A 19,422-nucleotide genomic window follows, 5' to 3' on the forward strand; every position below is an offset into this window, starting at 1 on the left:
ATTTGATAAAGGGGCTAAAACCATGCAATGGAGGAAGGATAGCATCTTCAACAAATGGTGCTGGGAAAACTGGAAATCCATATGCAACAAAATGAAACTGAATCCCTTTCTCTCGCCATGCACAAAAGTGAATTCAAAATGGATCAAGGAGCTTGATATCAAATCAGAGACGCGCCGTCTGATAGAAGAAAAGGTTGGCTACGATCTACATTCGGTGGGGTCGGGCTCCAAATTCCTCAATAGGACACAAATAGCACAAAAGTTAATAACTAGAATCAACAAATGGGACTTACTCAAACTAAAAAGTTTTTTCTCAGCAAAAGAAACAATAAGAGAGGTAAATAGGGAGCCTACATCCTGGGAACAAATCTTTACTCCTCACACTTCAGATAGAGCCCTAATATCCAGAGTATACAAAGAACTCAAAAAATTAGACAATAAGAGAACAAACAACCCAATCAACAAATGGGCCAAGGACCTGAACAGACACTTCTCAGAGGAGGACATACAGTCAATCAACAAGTACATGAAAAAATGCTCAACATCTCTAGCTGTCAGAGAAATGCAAATCAAAACCACCCTAAGATACCATCTCACTCCAGTAAGATTGGCAGCCATTAGGAAGTCAAACAACAACAAGTGCTGGCGAGGATGTGGGGAAAAGGGTACACTTGTACATTGCTGGTGGGACTGCAGATTGGTGCAGCCAATTTGGAAAGCAGTATGGAGATTTCTTGGAAAGCTGGGAATGGAGCCACCATTTGACCCAGCTATTCCCCTTCTTGGTCTATTCCCTAAAGACCTAAAAAGAGCATGCTACAGGGACACTGCTACATCGATGTTCATAGCAGCACAGTTCACAATAGCAAGACTGTGGAACCAACCTAGATGCCCTTCAATAGACGAATGGATAAAAAAAATGTGGCATTTATACACAATGGAGTATTACTCTGCATTAAAAAATGACAAAATCATAGAATTTACAGGGAAATGGATGGCATTAGAGCAGATTATGCTAAGTGAAGCTAGCCAATCCCTAAAAAACAAATGCCAAATGTCTTCTTTGATATAAGGAAAGTAACTAAGAACAGAGTAGGGACGAAGAGCAGGAGAAGAAGATTAACATTTAACAGGGATGAGAGGTGGGAGGGAAAGGGAGAGAGAAGGGAAATTGCACGGTAATGGAAGGAGACCCTCAGGGTTATACAGTGGAGGGGGTAGAGAGAGAGGAGGGGAGGGGAGGGGAGAGGTGGGGAGGGGGGAGGGTGGATGATGGGAAAGGCAGCGGAGCACAACAGACACTAGTATGGCAATTTGTAAATCAATGGATGTGTAACTGATGTGAATCTGCAATCTGTGTATGGGGTGAAGGTGGGAGTTCATAACCCACTTGAATCAAAGTGTGGAATATGATATGTCAAGAAATTTGTAATGTTTTGAACAACCCACAATAAAAAATTATAAAAAAAAAAAATAAGTATAGTAGATGAAACCATATTTAATATTTATGTGTATATGGGAATATTACAGATAAGTATAGCCTTTGATGATTGTTTGTGGTATATACAGAAAAGGGTTGGGACTATATATAACAAACAATTGGTGATTGTATCTGAACAACTGATGGTGAAGGAATACATTATTAACTTTATATGATTTCAAGTTTTTTTTTTTTTTTAACCAATGATCATGTATACATTTTATATCTTAAAAAAAAAAAAAAAAAAAAACCAAATTAAAAAAAACCCAGGGATCCTGTAATCCCAGAGGCTCAGGAGGCTGACATAAGAGGATTGCAAGTTCAAAGCTAGCCTCAGCAACTTAGCGAGACCTTGTCTCAAAATAAAAAATAAAAAGGGCCAGGGATGTGGCTCAGTGGTTAAGTGCCCCTGGGTTCAATCCCTAGTAGCAAACAAACATCAAACACCCACGGAAAAACCACACAAATTAAAGCATAGCTATGTGCTTAAGGAATGTCTCTGTATCAAACTTTTATTTACTTACTATTCTAGTAAAGGATTTAGGAGTCTAAGCCTCAGATGTATCTAAACAAGGGAATGGTTTCTCATGATTTGTTTTGTCAGTTATGCTATTATAATCGTTGAAGATTGAGCAGAAACTTAACAAATGATATCAGTGATACAATGAAGGTTTTGTTGCAAAAGACATGAAAAGTGGTAATTCTTAGTCATTTACATTAGTTGATAATAACTCTTTTAAAGACTTAAATTATAATTGTAAAAATATGTTCAACGTTCAGTTTCCTAATCCAGGGACCAGCAAACTACTGTATACAGACCAAATCTGGGCCATCTCTTATTTGGAAAATAAAGCTTATTGAAACATGGAAAAAAAAAATAAATAAATAAATAAATAAATAGATCAATTTCAAGCAAGGAAATAGAAGACCATCAAAAGCCTACCAACCAAGAAAAGCCCAGAACCAGACGGTTTCTCAGCAGAGTTCTACAAGACCTACAAAGAAGAATTAATACTAATATTCCTCAAATTATTTCATGAAACAGAAAAGGAAAGTACCTTTCCAAATTCATTCTATGAGTCTAGCATCATACTGATACCAAAATCAGACAAAGACACATCAAGGGAAAAAAACATTAGACCATTATCCCCGATGAACATAGACACAAAAATTCTCAATAAAATCCTGACAAATCACATACAAAAACATATTAAAAAGATAGTGCACCATGATCAAGTGAGTTTCATTCCAGGGATGCAAGTTTGGTTCAACATACAGAAATCAATAAACATAATCCATCATATCAACAGACTTAAAGATAAGAATCATATGATTGGGCTGGGGATGTGGCTCAAGCGGTAGCGCGCTCACCCAGCATGCGTGCAGCCCAGGTTCGATCCTCAGCACCACATACAAACAAAGATGTTGTGTACGCCGAAAACTAAAAAATAAATATTAAAAAATTCTCTCTCTCTCATCTCTCTCTCTAAAAAAAAAAAAAAAAAAAGAATCATATGATTATATCAATTGATGCAGAGAAAGCCTTTGACAAAATACAACACACCTTTCATGTTCAAAACACTAGAAAAACTAGGGAGAGTAGGAACATACCTCAACATTATAAAAGCTTACTATGCTAAACCCAAGGCCAACATCATCCTAAACGGAGAAAAACTGGAAGCATTCCCTCTAAAAACTCGGAACAAGACAGGGATGCCCTCTTTCACGACTTCTATTCAACATAGTCCTTGAAACTCTAGCCAGAGCAATTAGACAGACGAAAGAAATTAAAGGGATACGAATCAGAAAAGAAGAACTCAAACCATCATTATTTGCTGACAACATGATTCTATACTTAGAGGATCCAAAAAATTCCACCAGAAAACTTCTAGAATTAATAAATGAATTCAGCAAAGTAGCAGGATATAAAATCAACACACATAAATCAAAGGCATTTCTATACATCAGTAATGAATCCTCTGAAAGAGAAATTAGAAAAACTATTCCATTCACAATAGCCTCAAAAAATAAAAAATAAGACTGAGGACCGGAGAACTGAACGCTGCGGCTGGAAGCTGGTGAGGCAGTGCGGCGATGTTCCGGATCGAGGGCCTTGCGCCGAAGCTGGATCCGGAGGAGATGAAGCGGAAGATGCGTGAGGACGTGATCTCCTCCATAAGGAACTTCCTTATCTACGTGGCCCTGTTGAGAGTCACTCCATTTATCTTAAAGAAATTGGACAGCATATGAAGATTGGACATCACAAGTACATGCATGATATGAAGAACCTGGTTACAGTTTCTCCTCCTATCTGCAAATGAATGGGCCCAGAATGGTGTAAGAGACTCTTTGATTGAATGGACATAAAAATTCTACTTGTTAAGAACAAGTTGGGCTATGAATACTGACCTTCATAGCTAAAATATACAACAATTTGGAAAGTATGAAAAGACATCTTGTAATTATAGTGTGACCTTATGCTTGTGATACTTGGCCTCTGAATGTTGGTATGAATGTAAATAGTGTCAAACTCCCTTTCATTAATTATAAGGGGATTATGTCTGAAATGGCATGTCTTGTCAGTCATTTCTGTTTACATTTTTACTTCTGTCCAGAGTATACTTGTGAAGAGGCCCTTACAATTATGTCTTATGAAGTCAGCACCCAACCACAATGACATTTAATCACAGGACTATTAGTCTATATTTTTAATAAACATAGCAATTAAGAAATAAATAAATAAATAAATAAATAAATAAAATACTTGGGAATCAATCTAACAAGAGAGATGAAAGACTTATGCAATGAAAACTACAGAGCACTAAAGAAAGGATTGAAGAAGACCTTAGAAGGTGGTAAAATCTCCCATGCTCTTGGACAGGCAGAATGAATACTATCAAAATAGCCATACTGCCTAAAGTGCTATACAGATTCAATGAGATTCCAGTTAAAATCCCATCATCATTCCTTATAGAAATAGAAAAAGCAATTATGAAATTCATTTGGAAAAATAAGAGACCCAGAATAGCCAAAGCAATACTTAGTAAGAAGAGTGAAACAGGAGGTCTCATAATACCAGATCTTAAACTATACTACAAAGCTATAGTAATAAAAACAGCATGGTATCAGCACCAGAGTAAACATGTAGACCAATGGTACAGAATAGATGACACAGAGACAAACCCACATAAACACAGTTATGTAAATAAACACAGGTGCCAAAAAACATACATTGGAAAAAAGATAACCTCTTCAACAAATGGTGCTAAGAAAACTGGAAATCCATATGCAGCAAAATGAAACTAAACCTCTATCTCTCACCATGCATAAAACTCAACCTAAAGTGGATCAAGGACCTAGGAATTAGACCAGAGACCCTGTGGCTTATAGAGGAAAAAAGTAGGCCCAAATCTTCATCATGTGGGATTAGGCCCCGACTTCCTTAACAAGGCTCCTAACGCACAAGAAATAAAATCAAGAATCAATAAAAGGGATGTATTCAGACAAAAGAACTTCTTTTGGCAAAAGAAACAATCAATGAGGCAAAGAGAGAGCCTACATCTTGGGAGCAAATTTTTACCACTCGCACATCAAATAGAGCACTAATCTCTAGGGTATATAAAGAACACACACACACACACACACACACCAAAAAAAAAGACCCAATTAATAAATGGGCCAAGGACCAGAACAGATACTTCTTCAATCAACAAATATATATGTATGTATGTATGTGTATATATATGTATGTATGTATGTGTGTGTGTGTGTGTATATATATATATATATATATATATATATATATATATAAATGTTCAACATCTCTAGCAATTAGAGAAATGCAAATCAAAACTACTCTAAGATTTTATCTCACTCTAGTCAGAATGGCAGCTATTAAGAATACAAACAACAATAAGTGTTGGAGAGGATGTGGGGGAAAAGGGTACACTCATACATTGCTCGTGGGACTGTAAAATGGTGCAGCCAATCTGGAAAGTAGTATGGAGATTCCTTGGAAAACTTGGAATGGAACCACCATTTGACCCAGCTACTGCACTCCTCTGTCTGTATATACCCAAAGGACTTAAAACAGCATACTACAGGGATACAGTCACATAAATGTTTATAGCAGCACAGTTCACAATCACTAAACTGTGGAACCAACCTAGGTGCCCTTTAATAGATGAATGGATTAAAAAATGTGGTATATATACACAGTGGAATATTACTCAGCAATAAAAGAGAATAAAATCATGGCATTTGCAGGTAAATGGATGGAGTTGGAGAATATGATGCTAAGTGAAGTTAGCCAATCCCAAAAAACCAAATGCCAAATGTTTTCTCTGATAAAAGGAGGCTGATTCATAGTGGAAATGAGGAGAAATTCATGTTAGGAGGGGGAGCATGGGAGGATTAGATTAACTCTAAATAGGAGAAAGGGGTGGGAGGGGAAAGAAGAGGGCATGGGGGTAAAAAATATGGTGGAATGAGATGGATATCATTACCCTAAATATTTGTATGAAGATATGAATGGTGTGAATATACTTTGTATACAAGCAGAAATATTAAAAATTGTGCTCTATATGTGTAATATGAATTATAATGCATTCTGCTGTCATACACAACAAATTAATTAATTAATTTTTTTAAAAAAAGAAACACATTGAGACCAAAAAACTTACCCTCAAAGCAATAAAAGGAAAAAGGGTTGGCCTAAAATTCTACACCCCGTTGCCACATTCTTCAAGAACCAAAGTGAAATACAGCCTTCTTGAAACACTGAAACAGAAAGAATTTTCCATCATGCACCTGCCACAAAGGATACTCTTCAGGCAGATGGGAAATGATCCAGGTGCAAGTCCGGAGCTAGGAAAAGGAGGTCAAACCAGCAAAGATGGTAGGTAAAGTGTGGAAAACCAATTAATGCTCAAGATGTACAAAAAATAATGATGTCACTTTGGGGTTTTAAGTAAATGCAGAAATTAAAATATATAAATACACTATGTCAGAATGGTAGAGTGAAGAATTCTAAGGTCCCTGCATTGTGTTAACATTGGGCTTTAACAATTCCAGAATGCTATTGTAATTTTTAGGGCATCTATTAACAGAATCATAAGACACCCTATTATATCCAAATTTTCAAAGTAAAAAAAAAAAACTGTAAATTTTAAAAAAAAAAAAAACCACTAACTTCCACCCCAAAGGGCAAGACAGTAGAGAAGAAGAAGTGTAGAACAGATAAGACAATGAACAGCATGTGGTCAGGTGTGGGCCAGCTCAGTGGCAAAGGGAAGACTCAGCATGTGCTAGCCCTGGCTTCAGTGCCAACACCAAGAAGATAAATAATAAATAAGCACATGGTCAGACGGTGGGTTTAAACTCAAATATATTAGTAATTATCCTATATGCCAGTGGATTAAACCAACAGACCAAATCTCCAAATCAAAACCCAATGTTACCAGTTTTTGGTTTAAAAAAAAAAAACAACTATATACTGATAAAAAAAGATACATCTCAACCATACAGGTGTGGGAACACAGAGAGGCTAAAAGAAGGACAGAAGAAATGCCGCTTACACACACCAAGGGAATTAAATAAATAAACAGCTCTGAACAGACTTTGGAGCAACAACCGTGAGAGGCAAAAAGGGATCATTTCACATGATGGTAGGTCCAGTTCACCAGGAGACGCGACATGCCAACCTAAGCACTGGAGACCCTAAGGCATGGACACGAGCCCCAAACAGGCACAGTGGACTAGTGATTACCCTACAAAGACCAAGGAGCCTTTGGGGGACGGAGGAGCGGCGCTGGGGCGTTGGCAAGCTCAATGGCATCTGAGCTGGGTTGTGTGCTTTTCAAGATGTCTCCTAGATGCATTTTTACCACAGTGACATCATCCCCAGGGTAAGGAAAAAAAGAAACAAATATTACAGGTTATCAGTGATAATCAAGAGAAAAAGCACTTGATGGATATAACAGGCAGTTTTAAACTGCTGAAACAGTACATATATTCTACTTTTTGCCTGAGTTGTTCGAAAAATATTAAATCCACAAGAATTCATGAGGCAGGAAGGAATAAGGCAGTTCCTGCTCAAGCCCAAACAGTGAGGCAGTTTCTGGGCAGCTCCTCATTGTAAAATGAGGTGACTGAGTCTTCAGGGTTCCAGTAATTTCAATTTTTTCATGAAAGCATTAATATTTTTATCCTAATTAACCTGCTAGTCTATGATACAATTGAGAGCTAACCATGCATTTTTTGGTCAATACCAAAATCCTTTTATAGCACCCCGAACATAAATCCTTGACTTTCACAGATTCTGTCTAATGTTTATGCCCAAATTAACTTCATTATGAGCGCCTAGAGAAATATTATTTAGTATCTTTCATTTAAGAAATAAAAGAAAGGTAGAAGTTCAATAACATTCCCTTAAAACTTAGGGTTTTAACACGTGTTTCTGCACACACACTCTGTATGCTCCTGTCGGGAAAGCAAGCGCATGGAAAGTCAGGAGGAAATCCACATTTTCCACTGCTTGAGTAGTTTCTTTCTTAGCAATTTACCCAGTCCCTAAGGAATCAAAACAGACCATGATTTCACCTTCTCCACACATGCAGACTAAAAACAACAGAAGTCCTTGGTCCCTAGGATGTATTTCTGGCCTTCAGAAGTTTCTATGCAGAAAGCAAAGTCCTGTGAGTAGAGAGATGCAGATGCCAGAGTGGAAACAGGGGACAGGGAAGGGTCCCCATGTGCTTGTTCATGTTCCTATTTCCTGCAGGGTCAAAGGGGTCCTGCAGGAGCAGGGGGCGCAAGGGGGAGACACAGTGGCGGGAACCCGCGGAGGCCTTGTTCCCTGAGGCTCCCGCTGAGGATCACCGTTTGCCCTCCTCCACTCACTTATAATGCCTCACACGTGAATTAGCTGCTGGTTAGTAGTATCTTCTAAACAGGGATCCCATGGTGCAAAAATACACCATTATCCACAGGGCCACCAAGATAACATGGTGGCCAAGCACGGTTCCAAGTACAGCAGGCGGCAGAGCAAAGGTTCTCAGGGCAAAAAGCTTCCCGATTGTGGGGATTTCTGGCCTTTAGGAGGATGTATTCCGACAGGCCACGCAGGATAAGTGGCACAGGAATGTGGGCTTCGGCAAACACGGGCGCTGGGGAGAGGAGGCAATCAAGTGTGGGGACACTGGAGCAGTGCTAAGAAGGCCGCCAGCCAGCAAGACAGCCGGGCGGGAGGCTGGGCAGGGCACCCAGTCACTAACCAACCAGCAGCCTGCAACTGTAGTGTCTCTACGTACTGTTTAAAAATGGATTTAAATTAAAGCAAACAAACCATTTCCCTACACCTAGAACTCAAGAAGTGTGAGTGGCTGGAAGAGGACAGCCCTAACGGGGGTTCTCTGTTACCCTCAGAAAGCCAGGTGGCTCGCTAGGAGCCAGGGTTTGAATGACCACCTGAGCCTGCAGCTGCCAGACTTCAGGGGGGACCCCCAGGCCAGGGGGCAGCCCTGCCACACGGACGGGGAATGGCGGGAGACAGCACCCCAACCCTCGTTTAACACACAGGATATTAATTATTGCCCTCTCTTAATTAATGATTTTTTTTCAGCATGGAAAAATCCATTCTATAATTTAATTTTCAGGTCTGCCACTCGAATCTCTGTGGAAACACACTTCCATATCTCCAATGGCTGTCTTATCTAGAGACTTCTTAGAACTCAAGGCTTTCTGAAAAGTCTACCAATGGTCCTTACTCAACTGATGAAATGAGAAACCTAGTACTTTAAAAGTCCTGTCAAAGATCTCTACTATACAGAGATGCTAAAAAAAGATACTTTTAAAAGTTGTTTAGTCTTGATCACTACTGTTTTCTTCCATGGCAAACAGGAATGAAGGGAGGAGTGACCAGGGCAACACCCTGATCAGGGGGAGAATTTATAACCCAGCTACCAGAGGCTAATCCTGAGGGTCAACGTCATGACCACACCTTCTAGACCACTGCAGTGGTAGTATGGCAACTGCGACTGGAATGGCAACAAGGAAGAGCAGGCATTTAAGCTTTTTTGTTTAAAACTATATATGAGTGTGTGTGTGTGTGTGTGTGTATATGATTAGTATCCAGAAGTATAAAGAACTCCTATAATTCAACAAAAACAAAACATATTTTCAAAAGTGGGCAAAGGATTTGAATAGATGCTCCTCACATGAAAAATCCCCAGCAATCACTAGGGATGCAAACAGAAACCTTGATGGCATATTACTGCACACCCAGGGATGGCTATTATCAAAAATAGTGTTGGCGAGGCTGGGGGAAACCAGGACCCTCGCCCACTGCTGGTGGGAATGCAGAACAGCGCGGCCACTGTGGAAAACTCCTCAAAGAACTCACAGAATCACCCAGGATCCGGTTGTGCCAGTCCGGGTGTACAAGGCAGAACTGAAAGCAACAGCCTGAGGAGAGATCTGAACGCCAGCGCTCACAGCAACACGGCTCACGAGAGCTGAAAGGGGGACCACTCAAGCATCCATCAGTGGTCAGAGGATAAGCCAATGCTGCCTCCGATGCAATACCATCCAGTCTTCTAAAGGAACGCTGTCCTGACACACACAAATAAACCCTGAGAGCATCGGGCCAGGGGAACTCACTGGGCACTGAGGGCGGAACTGCATGAGTCCACTGAGATGAGGAACCTGGACTAGCCACAGGCCAAGTGAGGCAGGCGACGTGGGGAGAGAGTGACGGAGATCCAGTGCCCACAGGGCTTGGAGGTTCAGTCTGTGTTGACAGAAAAGTTCTACAGCTGGGTGGTGGTGACAGGGCACAAGGTGAACGTAATGAATGTCTCTGAGTTCACCTTAAAGAGGTTAAAATGACTCAACTGCGCGTCATTTGTATTTGACCAGACACACAGAGGAGTGGCTCTGGTCATGGCCCTGCCTCGGCAGGGTCTGGGCTGCCCTCCCTTTGGCCATGCTCACCTCTCGGGCCCCTCAGAACAGTACTGTACACGTTACCAGATGCTGGAACAGCAGCTAAAGCCCCGTGCTGCTTCTCTGACAAGAGAATCCATTCGGTTCCAGAATCTCCTTGCCACAGGTATTAGGAGAAGCTAGAACCCTCCCAATGTCAGTGGTGACTCTTGGTTCATGCAGATTTTAAATGTTGTTCTCAGGTTCTTTTATACTTTATTGAGGACTCAAGAGCTTTTGTTTATACGGGTTATACTTATTGAGATTCAATTAAAACCAAGAAAATTTTAGAACCCAAGAATACACAAGGACATGCCCATTAGCTGGCAGAGTGATGGCACGTGTATCACATAACCCCCAGCAGCTCTGGGCACTGCAGTGAGGGCAAGAGTGGAAGAGGGAAACTGTCCTCAGTGCTGTGCAAAAACCACCTGTCCCAGCAAGCCTCCTGCCAGGGTCTCAGGACACCAGGTCCCCAGCCTCCATTTGGAAAGAGTTGGTGCAGACAGGTCAAGGAGCTCCCGTCTGCCCTCCTATGGCCTGCAGGGATGGGGGGTCACACAGCTTGAGACCACCAGAACTCAACTTCAGCTACGGGGTTTCTAAGAGAATTTCCCTCAGCTTAAAAAGCTCATTTTCCCCCATTTTATATATGGTAGTCTTTGTGGGACACCAAGAGAGGAAGACATCACCTCAAGACCCAGGAGTAAGGAAGCCTGAGAGGACTGGCCAGCGTCCTGTGAATGGCACACAGGGAGATGGCCCTGTGTCCTCATGAGGCAGTTTAGGAGATGACTCCAGCTGTGGGTCCCTCCTGGGCAGCCACCTGTCATCGGCTTCCTGCTACTTGTAGTCACACACATGCTACCTGACATGTCTCCCTGGAACTTAGTTCTCTGAGCACATTTTTAAAACCATGCACACAAACACAGCACCTGGCACATAGTAGGAGCTTGTTAAATGTGCACTGAACAAAAATGTGAAAAAAAATAATAATTAAACAAATCCACCAAGGCTGTTGTGGAGGACAGATACAGATGGACAAGACTCAGGCTGACTTCCTGCTGACAGAAGCCCGTGCAGCTCGCAGACTGTCAACATTTAAAACAAAGCTCATAGAAAATGGCTGCATATGGCGTTAGAGCTCAAGTGAGTTCCTTGTGGTCTGAGACCTCTATGCCAGAAGTCTGCACAGCAGGCCTACACAGGCCACAGAAGGACACCACCTTCTCCAAGGAACTTCCTCACAAAGAGCACTATTTTTTTCCATTTTTCTTAGGCACAACTAAAGACCTTTCTCTCATGAAATAAGCACCAAATGAGATCTGTGGCTAAAATGCTAAAAACATGTTCAAGGAAGAAGGAAAAGGGAACAAATCAAATGCCTACCTCCCCATCAATACCATCAACTAGGGCCACAACAGCCTTGTAAGAAAACACTGACACACCCTAAAACCTGATCGAATGTAAAGTGAACACATTATGTTCAACTACACTCAGCCTCCATGACAGTCCTTCCTCCTGTGCAGGGAGCTGACAGCAGGGTGTCTGACTCACTGAAGGGGATGTCACTTTGCTTCATTATTGTAAAGAAAATCTGTCAAGGCACCCTGGGTTTGTGGTCCCACCCCTGGGAACAGGATGGAGCCCAGAGCCACACCCATGTGCGGGGATTTGTTCTTTCTTTGTTCTTATTTTGAGACAAGGTCTTGCTAAGTTGCTCAGGTTAGTCTCAAGCTTCTGGTGATCTTCCTGCCTCAACTTCCCAAGAAGCTGGGATTAGAGGCGTGCGGAGGCACTGGAGGAAAGAAACACCAGGTGTTGCAGAGAGCCTGGAGAAGGGACACCAGTGCATCCTGGAAGTGCCAGATGCACAGACAGAAGTCTAGGTGCTGACCTCAGCAGGGGCACAGTACATGAGCAGGGAGAGCCAGGCAGAAACACCCCCATCAAACAGGACGCTCCCTGCACTGCACCGGACCATCTGATGTGTGCTTCCCAACGCTGAAATAAAACCTCACGCACTCCCAGCACAGTCTAACACCACTTCAGGCACTTTTATTCTATAAGTTAAATCTATTTTTAATATGTATTTTTTAGGTGTAGACGGACACAACACAATGCCTTTATTTTTATGTGGTGCTAAGGATCAAACCCATGCTAGGCGAGTGCTCTACGGCTGAGCCACAATCCCAGCCCCTCTATAAGTTAAAAATTAACAAATATAAAACAGTAAAACTCTATGCTCGTAACCATTATACAGCTACAAAATAAAAACCGTACAAATTTTAGAGACTGCAAACTGGTAGCAATGTATCAAATTAACAAAACTTAACAGCAAATCTACAAAATAAAATAAAAAATTGAAATTGACAAAATCGAGTCTATGTGATCGATGATGCACCGAAACTCACTCTGCAGGGCAGGCAGGCTGTGTGGGGTCCCTGGCTACCGCAGACATCGCCCTCCTCCCTCTTGAGCGGCTGTGAACCAGGAGTCTCCACTGAGCTCAGACACATTCTGTGCATTTTCAGCCCTGCTCTTTCCTAAGACCCCCTATATCTAAGATAGTGCTTCTTGGCACCACACAAACACAACTGCAGGCAGTGAAATCTTCAGACACTATTGGGTTAGAATTGGCAATTAGGTATTTTGAAACATAATTTTTTTAAAACAAAAATTACCTTTAAAAGGAAAAATAGAAGGTGAAATCCTTGTAGAGAACCACAGCATTGTAATAAATCCCACCTGCTTAATCCCTCTCATCTTTTGGGGCCTGTAAGCCTCTAAAGGAGTTTAAATAACTGTATGTTGTGGGCCACTGAACTCAAACAAAAAAGCATTCTTGTGGTTCACTTTTAGTACTATGTAAAACCAAATGTCTAACTTTAATTCCTATAAAATCTCAGGCCACATGATTTCCAGTTAAGATGGCACAATAAATTCCCTCTTTGATGGATTCTCTCTGCTCCAGATACACAGCAACCAGAGGGCTGCTCTATAAAAAGATGCACGCCATCTCAAAAACATACATAAACGTGTCTGCGAAGTAGGTGTGGGACAGAAACACAGAAAGGCCAACCCCCAAAGGCAAACGCTTCTGCCGCCTGTGCTCAGGAACCAAAAATAGGCTCCCAAACTGGAGGTCTGAGCTCTAAAAGATTTGGGGTCTTAACAGGGCCACAAGGTAGAGTCAGACCAGCACCACTGCTCAAAGGAAGGGTGGCAGGTGGTAACTGGAGTCCTGTCCATTTCTCCTCCTTGCCTCTTACAGAACCTGCTCTGGGGAGAGTACGGGCCAGCCAGGACCAGGAACTCAGGAGACAGCCCACAGCTGCCAGGTAAGTGAGCCACCCCTGCCAAGCCTCGTCCTGGACCCGGGTCCCCTGGGATCCAGCCAGACAGCTAAGACTTCGAATCAGGGAAGGCAAACAGTGAGGGAGATAGATATCAAATGACTAAGTGAATGAAAACAATAAAAAAAAAAAAAATCTCATTCAAAGCATGCCATTCAACCGAATGGAAGAAATCTAATGGCAATAAAGGCAACTTACACATTCACTACAACAAAAATTCACTTCAGATGAAATTAGTCATTCCAACAAAATAGGTGTATTTAAAGTGTTAAAAGGTAATTTAAAAAGAAAAAGAAACTATAAAACAAAAAGACACAGTTAAAACAAGAGACAGCTAAAAAAAAAAAAAGAATCAATGAGGGACTGTGTACATAATAAACAGTTATTAAACTAAAATATATTCCTGAGTACATTAAAGTATACAATATACTTTAGACAGAACAAAACTGAAAAGAGAACTAGTAAATCTGAAGATAATTCTAAGGAATTCAACCAGAGTGCAGCCCAGGAAGAAAAGAAGAAAAACCCAAAAGAGCAGGTAAGAAAGAGGAAGGACAGAGCCACAGACATCTAGTGGAACCACAGCACAGGAAAGTGAAGACAATAGAGGAGAACATGGAAGGAGATGAAAGCTAAGAATGTTCAAGAAGGAGTCCTCAGACTAAAAGTATATTCTAAACACCAAGAAGGATCATTTAAATGAACACGAAGGCAGTGGAACCAATAAACAAATGCACAAACTATAACATTAATTATAGAAAGAAAATCTTCAAAGCTCCCAGGAAGCACCCTGGCATGCCAAACACACTGTCCCTCCATTGACCTGCTGGGTCACAGACCAGCACCCAGAACAGCCAAGGTGACTTGGACCTGGCTGGAGGCCTCTGGAGACAACAGGTGACCCAACAGATAGGAGGAGCACGCCCTGTGATCCAGAGTCCCTGCAGCAAGCACCATACCTCTCCGTGAACAGCTGGTGGGTGCCAGGTGACGAAACCACCCTTCACTCTAGACACCCACAGAAACCTCTTTAAAAAGCAGACCCCCAGAGGGCATCATGCTACACGCCTGTAATTCTACCTACTCCGGAGGCTGAGGCAGGAAGATCACAAGTTCAAGGTCAATCTAGGCAACCTAGTGAGACCCTGTATCAAAAGTAATATAAAAGGGCTGGGAACATAGCTCAGAGGTAGAGTGCCGCTGGGTTCAATCCCCAGGAATGAGTGAATGAATGAATGAATCAATCAATCAACAAATAAACAAAGGTGTGAAGCCAGGGGTACACTGGCAAGGGTCTGTAGTCCTAGCTACTCTGGAGTCTGAGGCAGATGTCTCGTGTCCAGGAGTTCAGGATCAGCCTGGGCAACAAAATTTTGAGACTCAGTCTCAAAATCATTTTTTTTAAGGGTTGGGGATGTAGCTCAGTAGGAGAGTGCCTGTCCAGCCTGGGCAAGGCGCTGGCTTCAATCCCCATACCACACACACACACAAAAAAGAAAAAGTAGATCCCTAACTGCTCTGGCTACCTCTAACAACAGGGGACCAGTCCTTCCTAGAACAGAGACTCATCTAGACATCAGCATGTTATCCCTGCCCACCCTGCTCTGCCAGCATCACCCAGTATGGACCTCACCAGATTCCCGTTTCCCAACCATGGTGTCAAAACCAGCCTTACACAGGGAACTCATCACACAACAAGGACGTAGGGCACAAGGCCAATGGAGATGGGCTTTGGTGACTGCTGCCATCAGAAGCTGCATACTAGAACTCAACGTTTTTCACACAGGTTCCTTCGGGGCTTCCCACTTCTCCATGGCTACATCAATTCTCTTGCATCTTCTCTGAAGCCAAAGGGAAGGGAAACGCAGGGAGATGGGCGACAGCCTGAGCAAGTGGGAGAGGACTTGACATGGAGACCACAGGTGAATTGCAATTTTAAACACAATCTTGGAAAACTGGAAACACACAATATATATGATATTTGAATAAAGACTAGAGTCACACATTTTTCTTTAAAAGGTCACCAAACCTCTCATTTACGTTCCCCTGGAAGGTAGAGCTGAGACATGCCAGAGAAGGTAGAGCCCTGACTTCACCAGCTCATTTCCAAACAGAAAACCTTCTCACCAAAACCAACCACGTGACGCCTTCTAGGCGGCAGGCCTGACAGGCACCCAGGAAACACACAAGACAAGGCCTGGGACTGGCCACTCAGCTCACAGAACCTTTCTGCAGGCGATGCTATGCCGTGGCACAAGAGCACCACCTACTGAAACAGTTCCAAGGGACAATTTGGTCTATGTATTGAAAAATGGCTCAGAAAACATGACTGTGGAAGGTGGGCTCCCGGCATTTCCACCAGCTGGAGGCGTCTTTTTCATTTAAAATTAGAGGGAGTTCTTGCCAAGAACTTCTGAAACCAAAATAAGCAGTGTTCCTTCTCCCTCCTCCACCTTCCTTCAGTCACTGCAGGAAAACGCGTCTCCATCCCTCGCCCAACTGTGGCTGGCTGCATGAGTACTATTTTTAGACCCATCACCTACCTGTTTTCCACAGGGTAGAGAAGACTTCAAGGGCAGAAGCAGTAGTCACTCTAACAGGTCTGGGAAGGATGGATATAAATCAAGCCCATTAGCCAAATTTCAGTCCCTATAAGACACAGTGCCAAGATCAAGGGCTACAAGTTCCTGCCTCCGTGCCTCCTGGGTCTCCCGTCTGCTCCACCCTGCAGCTTGCATCTGTGGATGGGTTTTACCTGCTACCTCATGGCTCCCCCACCCCAATGCCTGCACAAGGCTGCACACCTCTCATGTCAGGTTCAGAACCTGGTCACTTTTCCTGTAAGAAATTTCAGACACCTCATCACCTCACCAGCTCAGTGACTCAAGGTGCCCATTCTCAGGGAAGAGAACAGAATCTGTTCAACCTAGCCAAGGGAGCTTCCAAGTTAGTGCTACTGGGCCACCAGTTCATCACACGAACACTGGTGGTTGGCAGGTCTGAGAACACTCTTCAGAGTGCACCGCCAAGAGGAAATGCCACCATGTGCAGAGAGGTCCTCAAGAGCAGTGTGGCTCTTCTATTTAAGGCTACCCAAAATGATCATGCCATCTCTATACTTGAGATCTTTGTAAGAAATGACCACAATGTGTAAACAGAACGGGAAAAAAATTTTGAATTTTAGTTCTGTGGCAAAACTAAAGGGCAAAACCTTATTATGTTGGGCTGCACTGTCAGATATTATCATTTGTTCAGCAATATCTCCAGCTATGAAGGAAAGCTCTGGAAATGAGAATGTCTCTCATACTCAGAATAGTCATTGTCTGGCCATTATTTGGGAAAGGAGAAGGAGGAAAGAAATAGAGGGAGGGTACCAGCAGTCCCTAGGTAAGGAGGAATTCTCTGAACTATCTTATGATAAAAGTTCAGCACAGGAGAGGAACATTAACAGAATAAGTTCTTCAGGTCACTTTAAAAGATGAAAAAAAAATTCAGCCAGGATTATGGGGTGAGGAAGGAAATCAGAAGATAACAGAGGAATTTCAGGGCAGTGAAACTATTCTGCACAACACTACATTGCAGACACATGTCATCATGCATTTGTCTAAAATCACAGACTGTACAACACCAAAAGTAGGCACTGACATGAACTAGGGACTTTACCCTGACAAAGATGTGTAATGCACACTCATCGACTGCAACAAATGCACCACTCAGGGGTGGGGGGCATGCTGATGGGGGGTGCATGCTAGGGCAGTGGGTGGAGGGAAAGCTGCCCCTAAAACTGTTCTAAGAATCAAATCACAGGCTGGGGCACAGCTCAGTGGCAAGGGGCCTGCCTAGCATGTGCAAGGCCCTGGGTTTCATCCCCAGCACCACAGGAAGGAAGGAAGAGAGGGAGGGAGGGAGGAAGTCTATTATAAACAAAAACTAAAGGCTACGTGACAGGAGCAGGTGCAAGTGTCACCCAGTAACAGTCAAACCTACCCGAGACACTCTGAGCCAAGGGTCAGAAACAAGACAGAGGGTGAAGGCAAGAAAGCTTCCCAAGCACATCTGCTGCAGTCAGCCCTCACCTCACCCGCTGTGTAACAAAACCTGTCAGCTCACTTGCAAGGAGAAAGCTAAGTGGAGGAAAGAACTGGGAATAAGTCAGGAGACTTTTTCCTGGACTTGGAACAACTATCAAACACTGACCTCAGAAACTATTCTTTCAAAGAAGCCACAATTTGATTAATTTGTGCAATGATTTATGTTCCAGGGCATGTGCAGAGCAAAAGACCAGTCAGGCATGGTGGTGCATGCCTGTAATCCCAGCAACTCTGGAGGCTGAAGCAGGAGGACTGCAAGTTTGAGGTCAGCCTGGGCAATTTGTGAGACCCTGTCTCAAAATAAATTAAAAGGACCAGGGGTGGAGCTCAGCAGTAAAGTGCTCCCCAGTTCAATCCCCAGTCTCTTCCCCTCAAAAAGAACAACAGAACAGTTAGCCAGCAAACAGATGAACTCAACACCTGGCATAGTCATGTCAGCAGAGGAGTTGAAGGGAACCTTAGGAGTATCACTGTCATTCAGGATGAACAAGGGCTGTGACCATGGGCCAGGGGTCAAGCTGCACCTCCCCAAGGAGCACCATGAGAGGCATAAAACCACAGGAAGGGAAACAGCCCAGCCAGATACTGATGAAATAAGCAAGCAAACAACAACATAAACTCCAGGGAGGGGTCTCACACACACACACACACACACACACACACACACTCTCTCTCTCTCTCTCTCTCTCTCTCTCTTCCCCCCCCCCAGGGCAGCAGAAGTGCATTACAAGAACAACAGATATTAGATTTATCAGAAAAATCTTTCGAAGTGGCATCACAAACATGTTACCAGAGCTAAAGAAACCCAGGATGAAAGGGTAAAGGAAGGTACCACAACACTGCATCAAGTAGATAAGGTCACTAAACACCCAGAGATTGTACAAGAGGACTGAATGAAGATTCCAGAGTTGAAAAGAACAATTGGAAGAACAAGAAGAAAACTTCACTATGTGGCTCAAGCATAGATTTAAAGTGGCAGAAGAAAAAATAAGCAAAACTGAAGCCAGATCAAGCCAAAGAACAGAGTTAAAAAGGAAGAAAGAAAAATGAAGAGCACCCCAGAGAAACACGGAGCCCATTTCACAGACTTTCAGACCCGAGCCAGAGCTGGCCTGTGAAGACGCACACGGCGAACAAGCACTGGAAACCTACTCAAAAGGAGAGTGAAAACATTAAAGAAGCTGAAAAGCTACATTTGCATTATCCACTTAAGACAAAGGAACACACACACACACACAAAAAAAAGATGAGATGGAGAGAAGAGCATCAAATCAGATCCAACTACATATGTAATACCACTGAAGGGGAATGCACAAACATCCAGTCGGACTGGATCAAAACCAGCTCCAACCCCAGGCTGCCCGTGGAGGACACATTCTAGATTCAAAACTACAAAAAGACTGCAAATAAAAGCATGGAAAAAGATACATCACAGGAACATAAGAAAGCTTGTGTGGGTACACTGATAGCCAAAGTAGACCTCAAGACAAAAGGACGCTACCAGAGATAAAAG

General features: G+C 42.8%; 2 protein-coding genes across 6 annotated transcripts in view; one reads left to right on the top strand and one right to left on the bottom strand.

Annotated features, from left to right (window-relative positions):
• Fancc (FA complementation group C) overlaps positions 1 to 19,422 on the bottom strand; it is a 187,682-nt gene that overhangs the window by 124,123 nt on the left and 44,137 nt on the right. The window lies entirely within an intron of this gene.
• Positions 3,526 to 4,047, top strand: LOC124105550 (mitochondrial import receptor subunit TOM5 homolog). Its single transcript, XM_046462732.2, has one exon. It carries the CDS (start codon positions 3,575 to 3,577, stop codon positions 3,728 to 3,730), a length of 156 nt encoding a protein of 51 aa, XP_046318688.1. The 5' UTR covers positions 3,526 to 3,574; the 3' UTR covers positions 3,731 to 4,047.

The sequence above is a fragment of the Marmota monax genome, unplaced genomic scaffold, assembly GCF_021218885.2.
Source record: "Marmota monax isolate L192 unplaced genomic scaffold, Marmota_monax_Labrador192_F-V1.1 WCK01_AAM20220418_F8-fsc00180, whole genome shotgun sequence".
In the NCBI taxonomy this organism is placed as follows: Eukaryota; Metazoa; Chordata; class Mammalia; order Rodentia; family Sciuridae; genus Marmota; species Marmota monax.